General features: G+C 35.6%; 1 protein-coding gene across 1 annotated transcript in view; it reads left to right on the top strand.

Moving 5' to 3' along the window:
• LOC110461869 (methionine--tRNA ligase, mitochondrial-like) overlaps window positions 1-14,313 on the top strand; it is a 14,921-nt gene extending 608 nt beyond the window's left edge. The window contains exons 2-12 of the mRNA XM_021515591.1: window positions 652-767; window positions 1,904-1,975; window positions 2,938-3,024; window positions 3,493-3,621; window positions 6,723-6,828; window positions 7,442-7,569; window positions 8,036-8,151; window positions 9,264-9,363; window positions 10,433-10,544; window positions 12,535-12,726; window positions 13,854-14,313. Coding sequence (XP_021371266.1) covers window positions 652-767; window positions 1,904-1,975; window positions 2,938-3,024; window positions 3,493-3,621; window positions 6,723-6,828; window positions 7,442-7,569; window positions 8,036-8,151; window positions 9,264-9,363; window positions 10,433-10,544; window positions 12,535-12,726; window positions 13,854-14,215 — 1,520 coding nt within the window. The 3' untranslated portion in view covers window positions 14,216-14,313. The remainder of the gene's footprint in view (window positions 1-651; window positions 768-1,903; window positions 1,976-2,937; window positions 3,025-3,492; window positions 3,622-6,722; window positions 6,829-7,441; window positions 7,570-8,035; window positions 8,152-9,263; window positions 9,364-10,432; window positions 10,545-12,534; window positions 12,727-13,853) is intronic.
• The last annotated feature ends 8,412 nt before the right edge of the window (window positions 14,314-22,725 follow it).

The raw sequence follows: 22,725 nt of genomic DNA, 5'->3' as shown, positions 1-22,725 counted from the left end.
GGGGGGGAGTTGAGGGGAGAGGAGGGGCTGTTCAATTTTAGGGTCCAAAATCATTGGGAGTCTCCCTCAAAAATAGGAAGAATTGGCAAGTATGCATTCCTCCCTTCAATTTCTTAGTTTTTTCCTCAAAGACAACAATACAATTTAAAACTAAGGTTATTATAATCTTCTCTAGTACATGAATCAGAGCACCCCAATCCCTGGGTATTATATTTAATGTTGAGGGAGTCTTTCCACATACATGATGTACATAGTCGAACCCAGCTTCGGGTATCCCCCTTGCCAAACATACACCAAGTACTTGGTACGAGGGCTGGTCACAGGTGCCACTTTAATAAGTGGAACAGTATACCAGGACAATTGCCAGTGACTAGGTAGCCCAATTATAGTAAGAGTGTCCGCTTAGAGTTCGGCGGTCCCAGGTTCAAATCCCAGTCTGGCTGTGGATACTTCCTCTCCTGTTACAGTAGTGTTTGTCAACAATGCTTGTTTTGAGTACTGCGTGAACACTTCAGTGACTTGTCTTTTTCAACAAAAAATATAATAAAACGAGTGAAACATGGCCTAGCTGGCTTCTTGTTTAGAAAGGTTCCTGACATCTGTAGTTTCTAACGGTGTAATATGTACACTGGGATGTTTAATGTTTTTCAGCTCCTCATATCGGTCACCTGTATACTGCGCTGGTTGCTGATTCCCTGTCCAGATGGAAGAAGTTGAAAGGGTACGAGACATTCTTCGCCACCGGTACAGACGAACATGGATTGAAGGTCAGTATAACAAGGTGATCCTAGTGTTAGGACGAGGTTAATTACCAAATGATGGCTGGTTGGTTAGTGTATCTATCGCCAATTAGATATAGATAGGGTAACCAGTCCTTACAAGTTGGACAACCTTTCTCATAAAACACAACCTTTATCCTGTTATAAGTCCAGGAACCAGCATATTGCCTCTTTCTCTGAGTAAAACAAAGTGTATTACAGGACAATGAAACTTTGTTGTTATTTCTACAGAACTGCAATAGCTATAAGATGGGTGATTATCAGACGTGGGCTTATTCATTTCTTCATAATGCCTGTTGAATCAAGTATGTTCATATATATGTGGGAGAAACCCAATTTTTTACTTGCTCTTTTAACTAAATATAATAATTATCAACATTCACTCTAGATCCAAGTTTTGGGCGTATAATTATATCCCTCCTTCAGACCTTTATGTCATATCCATATTTAAAAACAGGAAGTGCACACTTTATGTATTTGATTCCTTTTTATTCAACTTAACCCTTTCACCCCTATGTAACTTGTGTAGACTCTACCATACATTGATCTGGGTGAGTCCATTATGGTCTACAGTGGTGAAAGGGTTCAAGCTGCTGGTCAAATATCAGATGTTTTTATTACTTGCTGCCTTGCGTGTAAGGCCTATAGGCATTTTGCAGTATCTGTCTTCAAGTTTTTCCTTTTAAAAGATGTTCATACATGTATGTCTCTGAATTGAAATTTACCATGTTCATCTAACTCGGGTTCATTTTAAAATTTTGAAAAGAAAACTACTGTTCAATAACATGGTAAACAATGGGTCCTGGAATTGTTTCTGCCACCGTTGTTTTTGACATTGTGGAGTAACATACATCATTGATTTAAAAATGATGGTTCAGACAGCAGAGGAATTTATATTCATGTAAAATACTAAATCTGCTCACAAACGTGTTTTCAGCTTGCTACCCCAAACTTTACTTTGGGAAATTTTCAAGGTCAAAGCTAGGGTACCTGTTTTCAAGCTGCCATTTGCAACTGCCATTTTCCATTACATTGTAATTCAGACAGGGAGTGGATAAAAAACTTAAGTATTTTGCAACTACATGTACATGTACTATATTTTGTTTTTCTTTTTGCCTTTTCAGATTCAACAAGCAGCCGGAAAGGCTGACATTGCTCCCAAAGTTTTCTGTGATGAAGTCTCAAGCAAGTTTAAGGTGAAACCGTAACTCCATAACTAATCATGTAGACTGACTTCAGTGCTGTGTATATAAAACAAGTATAATTTACCATGAATGATTTAAAAATACAAAAATCATTCGTCCAGTTTACTGACTATCTTAAGAGTTGACCAATAGAATCTTCCCCTACCTTGAGGGTGTGACAGAGAAATCTCCAACCCGAGGGGTGATGTTTTTTGATTGTCTAACCCAAGGTTCTGCCGAGGGTTAGACAACCAAAATTAATAAATTAATCACCCCGAAAGCCAAATGAAGGTTAATTGTGGTTATTGTGGTCTTCATTAGGATATTTGTAAAACCTTATAAGGTATATTTGATCTGTAAAATATGAGAAAAAATGTTGGATGAGTTTTTGTCTCAGTAGCGGAAGCGAGATTAAGGTGTTGCTTTTCTGGTGATAGCGGCAGTGCCAACATTAAGTTTTTGCGTTTAAGTTAGTTTCACTGAAAGTATAAGTGCTAGACCAATCAAACTTGGACCACACATGCATCTTAAGTAATACATTAATTGCGGCCTACCTTTCATGGTCCATTGACTTGGTCAGATCATCTCCATCAACATTAAGTGTTTGTGTTAAAAGTAAGTTTCATTTCAAATGTTGTCTACATTGAATTTATTTAACCGATATGTGCATTGATGGTCATAGTGAGGCACTGGCAAGACATATCGACATTGCTATACAAACTTACTTGAAACAAAATTAAGTTTGTTGCTTCATTTGTATGTTGCCTTTTAAGCTCCAATACATGTAGGTATAGGTGACAATTCAAACAGTAATTGATTAATGATTAATATTTGTAGAAACATGGTGCAACAATCGCAAGCTTAGCTTATGTTTTTATGACTCAGTAAGCTGTTTAAATGATTGATACTGAGTCTGATGCTGTTTTTTCAGAGACCTGCTGTTTTAATATCAAGTGTGATGCTATTTTTTCTAGGACCTGTTTGAGAAGAACGATATAAAGTACGACACGTTTATTCGTACTACAGATGATGCTCATATAAAGGCTGTCCATCAGTTATGGGTAAATGGTATTGCTGTTCTTGCATAAATTAATGACTTGATAAATACCAGATGCCATACTTTTGGTTTATTTTTGTACTGTATTTTAAGATTTGCAACAGTTTATTGTGATAAATTGCTGTTGCAAATTGAGTTTTACTGGCAATTCATATATGTATGGTATCTTAATTGGTGGTACGTGTACTTCCTTCATTTAACAATATTTCAATTTCTTACTCAAGTTGGACTCAATGCAACTACTAAATGTTACCTGGTTCATTTGCTCATGAAATTGACCAGATTAATATTGCTTGTCCATACGAATATACCTCCATTTTTTTTCAGTTAAAACTTATGAATTCATCAACAAAAATAAAAACGCTGAACTAGCTGAAACGTTCTTCTCCTTTTAGAATATTAATATGGTGGTTTAGATTTTAGAATTGGTTCATCAATCCCTAAGCTAGTCTACATGTTTCCCTCTTTTTAGAATGTGCTGAATGAGAAAGGATTTATCTACAAATCTTTATACAAGGGCTGGTACTGTGTTTCTGATGAAACTTTCGTTTCTGAAAACGATACTACAGATGTTACGACGAAATCAGGAGAATCACAAAAGGTAACGAAATAGACAAGATAAGGATACCTAATTGTCCTCGTACAGTGTATACACAGTAAATAGACTAGATAAGGATACCTAATTGTCCTTGTACAGTGTATACACAGTAAATAGACGAGATAAGGATACCTAATTGTCCTAGTACAATGTATACACAGTAAATAGACTAGATAAGGTTACCTAATTGTCCTCGTATAGTGTATACACAGTAAATAGACAAGATAAAGAAACCTAATTGTCCTTGTACAGTGTAGACACAGTAAATAGAGTAGATAAGGTTACCTAATTGTCCTCATACAGTGTATACACAGTAAATAGACTAGATAAGGATACCTAATTGTCCTTGTACAGTGTATACACAGTAAATAGACGAGATAAGGATACCTAATTGTCCTCGTACAGTGTATACAGTAAATAGACTTACGACGAAATCAGGAGAATCACAAAAGGTAAAGAAATAGACAAGATAAGGATACCTAATTGTCCTCGTACAGTGTATCCCCCGTAAATAGACTAGATAAGGTTACCTAATTGTCCTCGTACAGTGTATACACAGTAAATAGACCAGATAAGGTTACCTAATTGTCCTCATACAGTGGATACACGATAAATAGACTAGATAAGGATACCTAATTGTCCTTGTACAGTGTATACACAGTAAATAGACAAGATAAGGATACCTAATTGTCCCCATACAGTGTATACACAGTAAATAGACTAGATAAGGACACCTAATTGTCCTCGTACAGTGTATACACAGTAAATAGACAAGATAAGGATACCTAATTGTCGTTGTACAGTGTATACACAGTAAATAGACGAGATAAGGATACCTAATTGTCCTCGTACAGTGTATCCCCCGTAAATAGACTAGATAAGGTTACCTAATTGTCCTCGTATAGTGTATACACAGTAAATAGACAAGATAAAGATACCTAATTGTCCTTGTACAGTGTAGACACAGTAAATAGACTAGATAAGGTTACCTAATTGTCCTCATACAGTGTAGACACAGTAAATAGACCTGATAAGGATACCCTATTGTCCTCGTACAGTGTATACACAGTAAATAGACTAGATAAGGATACCTAATTGTCCTCGTACAGTGTATACACAGTAAATAGACTAGATAAGGATACCTAATTGTCCTCGTACAGTGTATACACAGTAAATAGACTAGATAAGGATACCTAATTGTCCTCGTACAGTGTATACACAGTACATAGACTAGATAAGGATACCTAATTGTCCTCGTACAGTGTATATACACAGTAAATAGACTAGATAAGGATACCTTATTGTCCTCGTACAGTGTATACACAGTAAATAGACTAGATCAGGATACCTAATTGTCCCCGTACAGTGTATACACAGTACATAGACTAGATAAGGTTACCTAATTGTCCTCGTACAGTGTATACACAGTAAATAGACTAGATAAGGATACCTAATTGTCCTCGTACAGTGTATACACAGTAAATAGACTAGATAAGGATACCTAATTGTCCTCGTACAGTGTATACACAGTAAATAGACTAGATAAGGATACCTAATTGTCCTCGTACAGTGTATACACAGTAAATAGACTAGATAAGGATACCTAATTGTCCTCGTACAGTGTATACACAGTAAATAGACTAGATAAGGATACCTAATTGTCCTCGTACAGTGTATACACAGTAAATAGACTAGATAAGGATACCTAATTGTCCTCGTACAGTGTATACACAGTAAATAGACTAGATAAGGATACCTAATTGTCCTCGTACAGTGTATACACAGTAAATAGACTAGATAAGGATACCTAATTGTCCTCGTACAGTGTATACACAGTAAATAGACTAGATAAGGATACCTAATTGTCCTCGTACAGTGTATACACAGTAAATAGACTAGATAAGGATACCTAATTGTCCTCGTACAGTGTATACACAGTAAATAGACTAGATAAGGATACCTAATTGTCCTCGTACAGTGTATACACAGTAAATAGACTAGATAAGGATACCTAATTGTCCTCGTACAGTGTATACACAGTAAATAGACTAGATAAGGATACCTAATTGTCCTCGTACAGTGTATACACAGTAAATAGACTAGATAAGGATACCTAATTGTCCTCGTACAGTGTATACACAGTAAATAGACTAGATAAGGATACCTAATTGTCCTCGTACAGTGTATACACAGTAAATAGACTAGATAAGGATACCTAATTGTCCTCGTACAGTGTATACACAGTAAATAGACTAGATAAGGATACCTAATTGTCCTCGTACAGTGTATACACAGTAAATAGACTAGATAAGGATACCTAATTGTCCTCGTACAGTGTATACACAGTAAATAGACTAGATAAGGATACCTAATTGTCCTCGTACAGTGTATACACAGTAAATAGACTAGATAAGGATACCTAATTGTCCTCGTACAGTGTATACACAGTAAATAGACTAGATAAGGATACCTAATTGTCCTCGTACAGTGTATACACAGTAAATAGACTAGATAAGGATACCTAATTGTCCTCGTACAGTGTATACACAGTAAATAGACTAGATAAGGATACCTAATTGTCCTCGTACAGTGTATACACAGTAAATAGACTAGATAAGGATACCTAATTGTCCTCGTACAGTGTATACACAGTAAATAGACTAGATAAGGATACCTAATTGTCCTCTTACAGTGTATACACAGTAAATAGACCAGATAAGGATACCTAATTGTCCTCGTACAGTGTAGACACAGTAAATAGACTAGATACGGATACCCTATTGTCATTGTACAGTGTATATGCAGTAAAACCTTGTTATACTGCCTTTTTCAGCAGAATATTGGCATTATGAAGAGATTAAGCACTTTATTATTATTATGAAGAAAGGAAAATGGATATTGAAATATGTTGGCACAAAGGGAAACGGCAAATAAAAGGAGGGACTTTAAAACTATATTGAATTAGGTGTTAACAATTATTCTCCAAAACTATGAACCTAATCACTGTTTGATGTAACCATTGAGTAAAAAGATACTTGTTAAATCATTAGATAGCCACTGTATCTGTGTTGTCGACACTATGTGTGTGGTATTGTGTGTGACAGGTGTCTGTGGAGAGTGGTCATCCCGTTATATGGAGTGAAGAAGAAAACTACATGTTTACATTGTCACGCTTCAAGCCTCAACTACAGCAGTGGATAGACACAGGAGGTACAGCATACTTTCCTAAAAACTGTTGCCTCTGTAGGAACTGTAGACCAAATAATATACCATATATGATTGTGTTAGCTTTCAGATATGTTGATTCTAAAAAGAAACAAAAAGAAGCAAACAAATTGAAATTAAATTCCAAGCATGTGGTATCCTCATATTGGCATCATAAAGACATTTGGTGCTATGATGAGGATATTCAATTGCCCTTTGCATCAGTATATATAAAGATGGTGGCTACGAACACTCCATTCAGCTTGTCACATGGTAAAGGTCTAAATCATTGTAAGTTTTGAGTCAAGATTATTAGGTTGTAGTGATTTTGTATATAAGACACTGGTTTTGGTTCAAACAAAGATTGCCAGAAAAAGAAAAAAAAAAGAGGAAAATGTATATATATATATATATAAATGTTTTAATTTTGGTACCAACTTGACTTTATTTATTCAGAAATATTGTACTACCCGATTTTCTTTAACTCATTCACCCCTGAAGACACATTTTAATTCCTCCAATTCAAAGATTAGAATAGTTAATTATGAAATTTAAGGGGTGAATGAGTAAAACTTTTTTTATGTTCCACTTTTACACTAGGAAACATTCTCATTTGTAGTGATTCAGCCTCCGGAGTTCAAAAGAATTGTACAGGGACATTTAGATGACTTATCTGATTTGTCTGTAACTCGGAGCAGTGACCGCGTGTCATGGGGTATCTCTGTACCAGGTGACCCCAGTCAAAAGGTGAATGACTGCCCAGTCAAAACATAGCACAGCCCTAATGTATGTGATAATGGCACAGATAGTGTATACGTGGTTACAATCAAAGTATGAACATATTGTAAATAAAATTGTGTACTGGGTTTTAGTTTTTACCATTTTCACAGTAACAGATTTGCTGCAAAAAATAATCCTTAATTAATTGTAAATTTACCTTTCCTTATTTTGCCACTTTGTGCAATAGTCAAAAACCCTGAAATCTTTTTTTTTTATGTGAAAATGACTATTTTAGCAAATCTGGAAATTTCAGACCACAAAAATGAAAAACTTTCACTGAAAGTCAATGCTGTTCCTTTAAAGAATTTAAATCCTTTCCATTTATTTTTGAGTAGCTGAAGAACAGTTTTTCAATGAAGTTCTTAATTTTTTTCTGTTGCTCATCAGTTGTCTTACCGTCCACATGTATGTGACTGGGCTAGTTCTGTTACAGATATATGTGTGGCTAGATGCTCTGACCAATTACCTCACTGTTACCGGTTACCCTGGCGATGAGTATCGGAGTCTTTGGCCCGCAGACTGTCACGTGGTAGGCAAAGATATTCTAAAGTAAGTAAACATTTTATACATCTATATTGAAGTTAGGGAGAGGACAGTGTACTGGAATCTTGTTTCTGTCTGTTTCACTTTGCAGGGAGGGAATTAGAGAAAAAAAGGTTACTGGTCCGAAGGTCAAATTGAAATGAAAATTCACTGGTCCTGTTTGAAGTGCACTGGTCCAGAAAAAGGGGGCCAGAGGCCCAAACGAGCACCAAAGTTTCAAAACAACTTTTGAAATCTAGAAGCTCTAGGAGCATTCTGGGCTTAAAATAAAGCCTTTCACTGGCCACAGAAGACCAGCAGTTAACTCCACCCCTTGTTTGTCCATCCATCTGCCTTATGATATAGCTAAGGCCTCCGCAGAGGACTGTCACATAAATAAAACTAGGAAGATATTGATATCTAAATTTTTGCTCACCTGACCTAAAGGGCCTAAAGAGCTTATGCTCTGGTGTATTGTCCGTCGTCCATCTGACTTTTAAAAAACCTCATCTAAATAAACAAAAGGTCTAGGGTGGGGATATTTGAAATATTGCATGTTTGGACGAAGAGCTATCAAGTTTGTTCAACTTAATATCCTTGTTTGAATTTTAAGGTCACAGGGATCAAATGAGTTTAGATCTTTTAACAGGTTCTTTTGAATGACTTATAGACATAGAAATTGATATTTTTTCCTTAGCTTTGTTTTAGTTCAATTTTAAGGTAACGCGTGTAAGGGTTATACCAGGTGAGTGATGCAGAACCATTGGGCCTCTTGTTAAATGTTTAACGGGACCAGCAAAATGCCAATTATGTTGTTGTAAGTGAATCAAACATGCATATTATGTTTTTTGGGGAATTCAAAAAGAACACCTCAAATATTGTTTCAGGAGACTTATTTTACGAAGATCATTGCAACTACAGTACATGTACCTCCTCGAACAGATTTCTAGTTTTGCAGCAATAATCATATAAAGGTTTAACTCATTTACCCCTACCTTTTTATACTGGACTTGCTCGGTCATTGATTTGGTAAGGTTCAAATGTGACTTCAGGGGTGAGTTTTAGAAGCACCCTAAAATGTCCAAATGATATTATCCTTACCATTATTGTCTCCAGTAAAAGTGTTTGTTTGTTAACAGGTTCCATGCAGTGTATTGGCCAGCCTTTCTGCTAGCAGCAGGCCTGTCTCTGCCAAAGAAAATACTGTGTCACTCCCATTGGAAAGTGGACGGGGTTAAGGTGAGTATTGTGTGATGTAATGACTTAAGTAACAATAATAGAGAGGATGGTTATAACAGGGTTTGTGATGATTGGTTATATTATGATGTGTCTGTTGGATTGAATCATTTCTCAAATATAATAAATAAATATGTTATGTTAGTAGGTTGTTATCATATTTAATATTAAGTTTTCCCACAACACCTTTGAAGCAAGTCTTCAGATCGTGCAGTATCTGTTGTAGGTTTTCTGTTTAAAGACAACTTATACAAAATGACTGCAAGGTGTTTTGGCTAGAGTGGGTCTTTTGCAATTGTTAAGTTTTTGAATTCAAGATGGATGCATAGCCCTCTGATATTTATGGTTACAACCAAACTGTTCTGACTGTATCCATATTCTGTGGGAGTGATCAATTTTTGGAGGAAAACAAATGCAGAAACTATTTAGGGGAAAGGTCCTATAATGCTATATATATAAGTCCCCAAATTGATCTTAATAACTGTTTTGTGAAGTTTCCAGGGTCAATAATGTAATCAAAGTTGAATGCTCCTCTCATAGTCCTGAACACTCTCAGGTGTTTTCAGAAACCAAAAATGTCTTGATCAGAAGGCTTTTGCCATTATAAATCAACCAGAATTTTTGGTTGATTTATAATGGCAAAAGCCTTCTGATCAAGACATTTTTGGTGAATTATGAAGTTTCGCTTGGATGATATTAACGAAACAAACATTTGTTTTATTGCCTGCTCTGGTGTCATTATTATCAAAGTTATCCATGACAGCCAGCGACAAAGTTATCCATGACAGCCAGTGACAAAGTTATCCATGGCAGCCGGCGACAAAGTTATCCATGACAGCCAGCGACAAAGTTATCCATGACAGCTGGCGACAAAGTTATCCATGACAGCCTGCGACAAAGTGATCCATGGCAGCCAGCGACAAAGTTATCCATGACAGCCAGCGACAAAGTTATCAGTGTTTTTTTTTGTTTATCAGATAAAAAACACAGAGCAGCTGAGCAATACAGGACACATGATATGGCCTGTGATATGGTACTGTGTTATGCTGTACAGATTTATTTTTATCTTCAGATGTCAAAGAGCCTGGGTAACGTTGTGGACCCACTTGATTGTATGCCCAAATACACAGTTGATGGTCTGCGCTACTTCCTATTGAGGCAGGCCACTCCTCAGAGTGACGCTGGTAAATACTCTTTTGTCTTTACAACTTAAATTTCATGAACAAAAAAACCCACCTCTTTATCCGTCCATTTATCGGTAGAAAATGAAAATTCAAAATTATTTTTACTTGGTTTGTTCTGAACGCAGGCGTATCCATATTATGTATGTATGTAAGCAGTGTTTGTCTCTGGCCTGTGGTTGATCAGGGCCTCTAATTAACTTGAGCAGTAGGCCCCTCACGACAGCAATGCCAAACTGGGCAATACCAAACTTCAGCTGACTTGAAGGATGACTGCATCTTGTGGTTGTCCTGTTCAGTCAATAAAATCTACCTCAGTCTTAATTTACTTCAGACATTAGGCAGAGTAGCAATAAAATTCCCCAGTTCTGCTCTTTCCTTTCACCGTCGAGTATTATCTAACAACTCGCCACCTCTTACACCACAACCATGGAAACTCATGAAAACTAGCTAACTGTTGGTGCAAATTGTGAGGTAATGTACAACTTTCTAAACAATGAAGCCTAAAATGTGGCAATAAGAAATTGTGAAACATTTAGTCAAATACCTCTCTGTCGAATTGTGAGTGTGTTCACTATCATATAATATCATCATATAAAGATGACGCACATTCTGATAAAATTGGCTGATTTTAGATAGGTTCAGGACAAGTGTTATTACGTCCCTGTTTTAGAAACACTGTTCAGTAAGATCAATTTGTCAAAGACTTATAAATATTTGCGAGAAATTAGTGTTTGTCATAGGATTTCAAATTTTAAATGCAAGCTTATTATAGTATGCATATGTATACAGATTGCAGCCTTTAATGTTAGGTTTCCCGATGTGATTTTACTGTTACTGGGACATTAAGTAATTATCTATCTCACTATTACATACAAATACTAGGGGAGTAAACTGGGACATTAAGTAATGATCTATCTCACTATTACATACAAATACTAGGGGAGTAAACTGGGACATTAAGTAATTATCTATCTCACTATTACATACAAATACTAGGGGAGTAAACTGGGACATTAAGTAATGATCTATCTCACTATTACATACAAATACTAGGGGAGTAAACTGGGACATTAAGTAATGATCTATCTCACTATTACATACAAATACTAGGGGAGTAAACTGGGACATTAAGTAATGATCTATCTCACTATTACATACAAATACTAGGGGAGTAAACTGGGACATTAAGTAATGATCTATCTCACTATTACATACAAATACTAGGGGAGTAAATCTAACTAAGGATCTCCGTGTCAAAACTGTAAACTGTTGGAAACGCAGTTTTCTGGCATGACTACAAGCTTTGATAAAATAATTTCTGAAAAAATACCATTCATTGCAGAACTTTTTACAAGATATAGTAAAGATGAAATAAGCAAAACCTTTAATCAGTAACAGTGTTCTGAGTGTAAAAATACCCGGGGATTGGAACTCTGGACTTAAGATTGGTGTACTATTGCCCTAACTGATTGAGCTACCTGGATAACAGAGTTTTCGTGGCCATACTGTGCTAGCCAAACAGAAATTAAGGGGAGGTAACTTATACAGAAAAACCGACAGTGTAGTGGGATAGGGATCCTTCAGGGAAAATTCAAATATCTTATCAAAATATTACCTAGCTTAGTGATAGAGTTTTGCTAGTTAAATTATTTTCATCTGTTGATTGTGTTTAAAAAAATATTATATAAATACTGAAATTTTTAAAATCTTGTTACTAAAAACTAAATGGAAACAAGAAAATTCCAACTGTGACATGCTTGTATTTCTATTATTAATGTTATGGATTGGCTACCATTTCAGCCTCTCTGTTGTAGAAGAATTTAATGACACTCTAAATGACAGTATTACAGAATAGTGTCAACCAAATCAGAATTTTTTGTCTTCAAAAAATATATTTTGACAGTAATTCCATTTTAAATGTTATTGTGTTTTAATTTCTCAAATGTTATATAAACAAAAATATGTATGATATCTTGTGTCGTCTCCTCAGATTTTAGTGAGACGAGGATTGTAGAAGTTATAAATAGTGAACTGGTGAATACCATTGGGAATGCACTGAGCCGGATTTCTGGTAAAGCAGTCAATCCTTTACAAGTGTTCCCCAACCCATCAGCTGAGGCCCTGCGTACAAAGTTCACAACCGAGGACCGTCAACGACTGGACCAGCTCTATGGACTAGCAGGTCAGGTTTAGTCGATGATGTCACGACTGTAATTCATAAAATATTAATTGTATGTAGGAAAGCATTGTGCTTTTAATTATGGAATTTGACTGAAACAGGGCAAATTATTTTGGTATTTAGGAATTGAAAATAAGGTATTTCATGAAAAAGGAGAACATTTATTTACACCATAAAGCTTTTTTTATTCCAGATATCATTCCTCATTGTTGATAGACCAGAAAAAGGGCAATCTTGAAAAACCATTGTACTTATTGTCCGTTTTCAAAATTTAGTGCTTATATATGAATATCAATCTTTAATTAAAAAACTGAAATAAAAATACTATATCAATTTTATTCAAGTCTAAAAGGTAGCAGCAGAAACAGTTTAAAAAGGTTGAACAATATTCTGGGAATATAAACCCCTTCTCTGTTGTAGTTGTGTGTGTTGTATTTTTAGACTGACTTGGTTTGTAGTTGTGTATATTGTATTTTTAGACTGACTTGGTTTGTATTTGTGTATGTTGTATTTTTAGACTGACTTGGTTTATAGTTGATGTTGTATTTTTAGACTGACTTGGTTTATAGTTGTGTATGTTGTATTTTAAGACTGACTTGGTTTATAGTTGGGTATGTTGTATTTTTAGACTGACTTTGTTTATAGTTGTGTATGTTGTATTTTAAGACGGACTTGGTTTATAGTTGTGTATGTTGTCTTTTTAGACTGACTTGGTTTGTAGTTGTGTATATTGTATTTTTAGACTGACTTGGTTTGTAGTTGTGTATATTTTATTTTTAGACTGACTTGGTTTGTAGTTGTGTATATTTTATTTTTAGACTGACTTGGTTTGTATTTGTGTATGGTGGATTTTTAGACTGACTTGGTTTATAGTTGAGTGTGTTGTATTGTTAGACTGACTTGGTTTACAGTTGTGTATGTTGTATTTTTAGACTGACTTGGTTTATAGTTGTGTGTGTTGTATTGTTAGACTGACTTGGTTTATAGTTGTGTATGTTGTATTTTTAGACTGACTGATCACCTAACTACATTGCGAAAGTTAAAATGGTTATATGTTTTTTTTTTAATATATTTTCTGTCAAAAATAATAAATATTGGATAATGATTTATTTTCTATCTTCAATTTACAGATGAAGTGGATAGATTCTATGAAGATGGAAATGTGTACTTGGTATTACAGACAGTGATGGACTATATGTTCTGGGCAAACAAACTGATCCAAGACCATGAGCCCTGGGTCCTAGTGAAAACGGAGAGTGAAAAGGAACATTTAGACACACTTATTTATATTGCTATGGAGACACTGCGAGTTTGTGGCATTCTAGTCCAGCCAGTGGTCCCTGATTTCTCCTCCAGACTTCTCACTAGATTAGGGGTACCAGACTCTGAAAGGGACATAGTTCATTCTAAGGTCAAAGTTCAACCAGCATCATCCGGATATGTACAGATACTGAATCCAACGGAATCTGTATTGTTTAAAAGATTAAAATAGCAGAGACCAGCATCTGTTTGTGTGGAACGCAAATTAAATTGTCAAGAGCTTTATAAAATGTTGTCATATGAAAAAATAAATTATTTGAAGTGATGAAAGCGCAATCCAAGTTGGCTATTTTATTACTGTAACAACACAGTCACATTATATGGTTAGGTATTTAAGTATGATATCTTCCTTTATGATGTCACCAGGAATAATGCAATGACATGACTTTGTAGCAGAGGCCATTTTTTTGTTTTAAATCGTCGAAAGGATCCCTGTTCTGCTGCACATGCACTGCGGCTGCTTATGATGTGGTGTGACGTCTGCCTTCAACTTTTTACTGAAAATTCTTCTGAATAACCAAGAGGGGATAATATTTGGCCTCAGCCTTCATTCAAGGTCACAGAGGTCAAATATGTTTTAACTTTTTTAAACGACTTCTTTTAAATTGTTTAAATTACTTGGTAGCCCTTCATCCCAGCATGTTACTGGCCAACTATCATCACCCTAGGCCTCTTGGTTATTCAGAAGAAGTTGTTTAAAGGTTTTAAACATATTTGACCCCTGTGACCTTGAATATAAGTCAAGTTCATTCATTTAAACAAATTTAATAGCCCTTCATCCCAGCATGTTACTGGCCAAATATCATCACCCTAGGCCTCTCGGTTATTCAGAAGAAGTTGTTTAAAGGTTTTAAACTTCTTTGACCCCTATGACCTTGAATATAAGTCAAGGTAATTTATTTGAACAATCTGGGTAGCCCTTCATTTCAGCATGTTACTGGCCAAATATTATCACCCTAGGCCTCTCTGTTATTCAGAAGAAGTTGTTTAAAGATTTACTTATTTGACCCCTGTGACCTTGAAAATTGATGCAGGTCATTTATTTGAACAAACTTGGTAGCCCTTCATCCCAGCATGCTTCTGGCCAAATATCATCACCCTAGGCCTTTTGGTTACTGAGAAGAAGTTGTTTAAAGTAAAAAGTTGACGATGGACGCTGCACCATGCCATAAGCTGATCACTTGGCCCTTCTGGCCAGTTGAGCTACAAAAGAGCGGAATCAGAAGCATAATAAATTTCTTTTTATAATTTTTTTTTTTATTTTTTTTTTTACATTACATAAAGATCCACACACACATTCTCTTTCACACACAAAATACTGTATATGGATGTGTACATGCATCATCATCATCATCCTTGCATCAATACACCTTGCCCATAAACAATTGGCATCCTCATTGTCATCATTATGAAAATATGATTACCAATGCCTCAATACATATCTCGCACAATAAACATCATCATCATCATCATCATTGCCTCAATATGCTTCACATAATAAACAATTATCATTATCATTGCAATAATACCTCTCACACATTAACAATAATCAACTGTCATCATTATGAAATTATAATTACCAATGTCTCAATACAAATCTCACACAATAGACATCATCATCACCAGTACATCAATACATTTCAAACAATAGACAATCATCATCATTACCAGTAAATCAATATGTTTCAAACAATAGGCAATCATCATCATTACCAGTACATCAATATGTTTCAAACAATAGACAATCATCATCATTCCCAGTACATCAATATGTTTCAAACAATAAACAATCATCATCATTACCAGTACATCAATATGTTTCAAACAATAGACAATCGTCTTCCTCATCATCTTCTTCAACAAGTAACCACTCATTCATACTGGTATGTAATTATGAATATATAATTACCTCAATTTCGTTTCAAGATTAAACACATCCATTATGGCAATATTTGTCACTCATATTAAAAGAGAAAACACACACACACACATACTCGTGCGACAAACATGCAGAGATACATACATGTACACTTACATAGCGAGGTACGTGTTTTCCATTACTTGAATTAACCACTCTGTCACATGGCATGGAAGGCTATGCTTTGTGGTTGGTAACAAGAGGCCCAGAGGGCCTGTATCGCTCACCTGAATATGTTCAAAATAATGAAGTAGGTGCTGTAAGTACATATGAAATTTCAGAAAGATCCATCCAGTACTTGAGATATAGCAAGAACAAACTTCAAACAGAGCCCCACCCCTATGCAACCTAGGGGGCTCATACCCACCAATTATACAAAATTGAGTCCCCTTGACCCAAGAATGCTCCAGACTAAATAAGGATATAATCGTGATGGTCAAAAAAGGGTTTTAAAGGTTTTACCTCTATTTCTCCTATTGGGCCCCGCCCTTCTGCCCCTTGGGAGACCACACCCACTGCTTATACAAAATTGAGTCCCTTTTGCCTAAGGATGCTCCAGACTAAATTAGGATAATATCCCTTAATCCCTATGGTAGAAGAAGGATTATAAAGGTTTTACCTATATTTCCCCTATTGGGCCCCGCCTCTCAGGCCCCTGGGGGGCCAAACCCACGGTTTATACAAAATTGGTTCCCCTTCACCCAAGGATGCTTCAGAACAAATATGGAACAAATCCTTTTATTCCTATAGAAGAAGGATTTTATAGAATTTGCAATGTTTCCCCTATACGTCCCCGCCCCTCAGGCCCCTGGGGGGCCACACCCACCGTTTATACAAAATTGGTTCCCCCTTTACCCAAAAATGCTCCACACCAAATATGGACCAAATCCTTTCATTCCTACAGAAGAAGAAGGATTTTAAAGAATAATTTGCTATGTGTCCCCTATTGGGTCCCTACCTTCAGGCCCCGGGGGGCCAGACCCATGGTTTATACAAAATTGGTTCCCCTTTATCCAAGGATGCTTCAGACCAAATATGGAACAAATCCTTTCATACCTACAGAAAAGGAAGGATTTTAAAGAACTTGCTTATTACCCCTATTGGGCCCCGCCCCTCAGTCCCCAGGGGGGCCAGACCCACCATTTATACAAAATCAAAATTTGTTCCCCTTCCCCCAAGGATGCTTCTGACCAAATTTGGTTAAAATCTGCTCAGTCGTTCATGACTAGTAACGTTTTATAGGAAAAGTTGACGGACGGACCACGGACGCTGCGGTATGGCATAAGCTCGACATGGTCCTTCGGACCAGGTGAGCTAAAAAAAATGGACAAACAAGAATTTGATCCTAAGGTCATAAACATTACAATTTCTTGATCCACTTGAATCAACATCTATTTTCAGGTAGAAAAAATGCAATAAAAAGTGATATAGGTATATAGATAAAAGTGTGACCCCAACATTTTTCAATGAAATTCCTTATCATAAGGTACATGTAGTAAAATGCGATATTGTTTCTAGTTTTGATCCCATGCTTGGCCATACAGCTATTGAAAATAAATAAATGTGATATTCTGTATCTGATTCATTTGCAATACTAAATTAGTAGCAATTGAAGAGAAACAGAATTTTCTGCACAAAAAAGTGAGGGAAAAAAGATCATTTCGCCTTATAAGACAGCAAAACTTTACAATTAGTAACATTTCGTTAATTATTTTTACCAACATTTTCTCACCCTCGTTTTATATTCCACCATAATGCACGCAGTCACATATGTTGATTATTTCTTAATCAACAACATGGAATCTATTTATTTTTCAGAAGTTTTGGTTTGTTCCCCGTACGCCATGACGCCAACCAGACATTTGAGGTCGCAGCAGCCGAAGAGATCGCGGAGACTGCCGAGTAAGTCACGAATACTGTTAACATGCTACATACATGCAGAATAATCTAATTATATCATAAAACGGTCTCTTACGCTTAAGGTATACATATAAAAATGTCACAAAAATACATATTTTATCTGGGCTTTTTACACTATACATATTAAATATACTATCGAGTTATACATACGAATTTATGTTATTCCATTATCTTAAACCTAACACCTTTATTTACAGACCGTGACCAACCGGACAACAGCATGCAGCTAAGGCAATAGCTGTATATATTATATACTAAACGGACGGGTCTAAAAATCCGGACAACAATAAAGTAGGACTAGGAATTTATTCATCAGAAAATATTATAGCAATATTCGTAAGACTAACTGATATACTACAGTACAAGAACCACCGTACTTAACTCTATTATAAATTCAGTTCAATCTCTTAAAAATCAAGGTATTCCCGTAAAATTCTAATACGTACCAGCCCATGTAGACATTCCCGGAAATGAAAAAGACATAAATTAGCCAAAAAGGCACTAAAACAAGAAACAATTCAGTGTGAAGTCAATTCATCTAATGAAGAGGCATACTCTCTAATAAACAAAGCTAATAGACAATAAATGGATAAAAACATTGAACGAGGAAGGGCAAAACAATGAATTACGTACTATAATAAAAGAACAAATAAAAAAACACACACTATATGGCCAATGTAAAAGTGAAGACGTTACAATAACAAGACTGAGACTAGGTACAACCAAACTAAACGGAAACATCAGTATTATGAAAAAAGATATATCTCCAACCTGTCCCAATTGTAAAGAAAATGAAACAATAGATCATGTTTTTTGGAACTGTCACAAACATAAAGAAGAAAGGAAAGAATTAAGAAATAAGAACTAAACGAAAATAAGATCAAAATCACGACAATTTATGAACTCCTAGCAATTAAAGAAGCAGAAAGATTAATACATAAAATTCTGATAAATTTTGAGCAAAATAGACTATTTGAGCAGGATCTAGAATTGTGGACCCGAGACCATTGGTCAAGGGGAAATAGCTCTGATGATTTATTTCCTTTTTTTCTATAAACACGAATTATATCTCAAAATAAAAACTTCAACGAATGAAGAAAAGTCATTTAATAAGATTTGACCATTTTTAGCTCACCTGGCACGAAATAAAATTAAATCATGTTAAATTAGTATATCTGCTATAGGANGGGGGGGCTGGTGGTATACCTGCTGCTTTATTTATGTTTGTTTGTTCGGTTTTATTCTAACAACACCTCTCCGGTCCATACAACTAGCATTTGATAAAGCCCATAAATCCATCTGCACATTTCTTTGACACCCAGCACTTCTTTCAACCTCCAACCCCTCCAGCTCCCATTCAGGTTATAACAATAATCACCCTAATCACTAGGGCAGCACCCTTGGGTCCGCCACTGAATTCTATGTACATTTGTACTATTTCCCTAGTTGATAAGTGTCTATTTTCCATGCTATGTACATTTGTGTTGTTGCACTCGTTTACAAATCTATTTCGTGTTCATTCCATGCGAGTGTCGGACGTTTCGCCCCAAAACCGTAACGCCCCAAGCTGTTACGCCCCAAAGTTGTTTCATATTGGCCCAACCAGTTCCAGCTAGTTCGCCCCAAAAAGATATAAACATGTTGCTTGCATTTTTTCCTATTTTCTTCGGAAATTTCGTAGTTAAATAATTATGTGATTTTGTTTTACCGTGCTAAGGGGAATACCTCTTGTTTCGTGTACTACGGAAAGGTCGGCGATACAATACACCACCAATTAAATATATACATATCATTTTGGTTTTGAAAAGCCGGAATAATAATTCATTATTTATACACAAAAAAATGAGTTAATTAACTATTTATTTATAATTTAGTTAAATTACTATTTTGGTTTGTTTTGGTCTGCATGGGTCGGTCTAATTAAAAAAAATCACGTTAGTTATTTATGATATGTTACCTTTTACGTTCGTTTTCAGTTTATGTAAGAAAATGGAGCATTGTGTACATTCTCAAATCATACACCGACGTGTGTGGCTTTAAAATAAACAACAAATCCATGTTTTCATGTATGTGTACATCTTGTCATCAAACTGTGATGGCTGTAGCTATTAAACAAACAACAAAGCCATATATCGACGATCTGTAGTAAATTACTAAGATCAGAGAGGCAAATATTTTCCCGATTCCTTTACATTTTGTGTCGCTGCATTGATGGCAGGTGTTATTAAGATAACAACGTTATGAAGATGTATCCACAAAAAAATAAAGCAGTATACCAACTGAAATCTGACATAATCTATCACAAGTATGTCGGACATAACTTACGATTGTGTTTTTTGCACCCGCGTTGTTATACCACGACAGGAGGCACTTCAGTGCGACATCTGCATAAAATAGCAACATAGGAAATGCATTTCTGTACCAATCAAAATGAATTAATCTTCATGGACCCAAGTATTGGAACGATATGCTAATATGAATGGTATCATAATTGTTTTATATTAAGTAAAATTATATTTTTTGAAAATACAAGTAGCCCATTCGTTCCTATACTCGTTCCATTAAGTTACAATATTAAGTGATTTATTCTGTATTGTGCGTAATATTCCGTCTTTGTGTTACATTATATCTATAATATCTATGTTAGGCATGTATTTATATATTTTAGATGAAATATATGTTTAAGATAATTAGATTATTTCCACGTCTGCCGTTGATAGCTTACGTAACATATCTATAATATCTATGAGCAATTGACCTGTATTCTAATTAGTAATAGTATAAAAAGTATTTAATTTTGAGCCAAAATTGTGTAAGGGTAGCAGAAAATCGTCATATATAGCCATTACGAAATCCAACATACATATTTGGTAACTGGCAAAATGTTAACCCTGCACACAGGGGTTCGTTACAAATGCAGGTCTGAAATACAGATCATGCTATACTGATATTGGTCACAGTCTAACACATTGTATGTGTGCTGTTAAAGTCATAGGTTGACAAAGGGACAAGTCGGTCTTGGAAGGTTGCGACACATTTAATACGTATACTGTCTGTGTAGAAAATAAAACTTTGATATCAAGTATCCAATATGTTCAGTTTTTTCCTGATAGTGCCTCATAATTAATTTAGATAAAACTGAGAAGTGGATGCAAATTGCATATTCAGAACAGCATACAGTGATCAGTTAATTAAAACTAACAACCTGAAGTTTGCATAAAAATCAAGATTTTAAATTTGCTACTGTTATGAGATCGTGATGACATCATATTCAAACAAGCACATGCCTCATTCGAGGAAAATTTGCATAATTCTGGCCTGCCCATATGGAATTGTTGTTGATATCATATTTAAACTTGTCTCTTATACGAGATGATAAATCTATATATAGCTGTAGTTCATGGAAACAATGGTTGGTATTCATTGAGTGATATTGGATGTCGATATTGCTGACCAACTATCAAACATTAAAAATAAAGATAATTGGAATTACTTGTTTTAAGTCGTTATAATTTTTCATGTGCAATATGTACAACATTTAGCAAATATTACAGAAATCTCAATTACATATACTGTTGTAGGTCTTATTCGGTCAGGATTAAGTGTTGTGAAGTGCCAGTTTGCCTACCTGATCACTGGTATTTGAAAGCAGACCATCTACTTCCTTGATACCCTGAACAACTCATACAGTGAAGAGGCATTTCCTGAACAATGGAGGAAGTGCATATAGAAATTTATCACGTTTTACAATGTTTGAAACTGTTTGTATACTGGTATGTGTAAATTACTATTAGACCACCACCAGGACCGAAACATTGTCTGTAAACAGTTTGTATACTGGTATGTGTAAATTATCATTAGGGCACCACCAGGACCAAAGCCTCGTCTGTTAACTGTTTGTATACTGGTATGTGTAAATTATTAATAGGCCACCACTAGGACCAAAGCCTTGTCTGTTAACTGTTTGTATACTGGTATGTGTAAATTATTATTAGGCCACCACCAGGACCAAAGCCTCGTCTGTAAACTGTTTGTATACTGGTATGTGTACATTATTATTAGGTCACCACCAGGACCAAAACATTGTCTGTAAACTGTTGGTATACTGGCATGTGTAAATTATTATCAGGTCACCACCAGGACCAAAGCCTTGTCTGTAAACTGTTTGAATACTGGTATGTGTAAATTATTATTAGGCCACCACTAGGACCAAAGCCTCGTCTGTAAACTGTTTGTGTACTGGTATGTCTAAATTATTATTAGACCACCACTAGGACCAAAGCCTCGTCTATAAACTGTTTGTGTACTGGTATGTGTAAATTATTATTAGGCCACCAACAGGACCAAAGCCTCGTCTGTAAACTGTTTGTATACTGGTATGTGTAAATTATTATTAGGTTACCACTAGGACCAAAGCCTCGTCTGTTAACTGTTTGTATACTGGGATGTGTAAATTATTATTAGGCCACCACTAGGATCAAAGCCTTGTCTGTTAACTGTTTATGTACTGGTATGTGTAAATTATTATTAGACTACCACCAGGACCAAAGCCTCGTCTGTTAACTGTTTGTATACTGGTATGTGTAAATTATTATTAGGCCACCACTAGGATCAAAGCCTTGTCTGTAAACTGTTTGTGTACTGGTATGTGTAAATTATTATTAGGGCACCACCAGGACCAAAGCCTTGTCTGTTAACTGTTTGTATACTGGTATGTGTAAATTATTATTAGGTCACCACCAGGACCAAAGCCTTGTCTGTAAACTGTTTGTATACTTGTATGTGTAAATTATTATCAGGTCACCACCAGGACCAAAGCCTTGTCTGTAAACTGTTTGTATACT

Source organism: Mizuhopecten yessoensis, unplaced genomic scaffold (assembly GCF_002113885.1).
Source record: "Mizuhopecten yessoensis strain PY_sf001 unplaced genomic scaffold, ASM211388v2 scaffold10693, whole genome shotgun sequence".
Lineage (NCBI taxonomy): Eukaryota > Metazoa > Mollusca > Bivalvia > Pectinida > Pectinidae > Mizuhopecten > Mizuhopecten yessoensis.
Note: the sequence above shows the minus strand (reverse complement) of the source record. Positions and strands in the feature narration are given on the sequence as shown.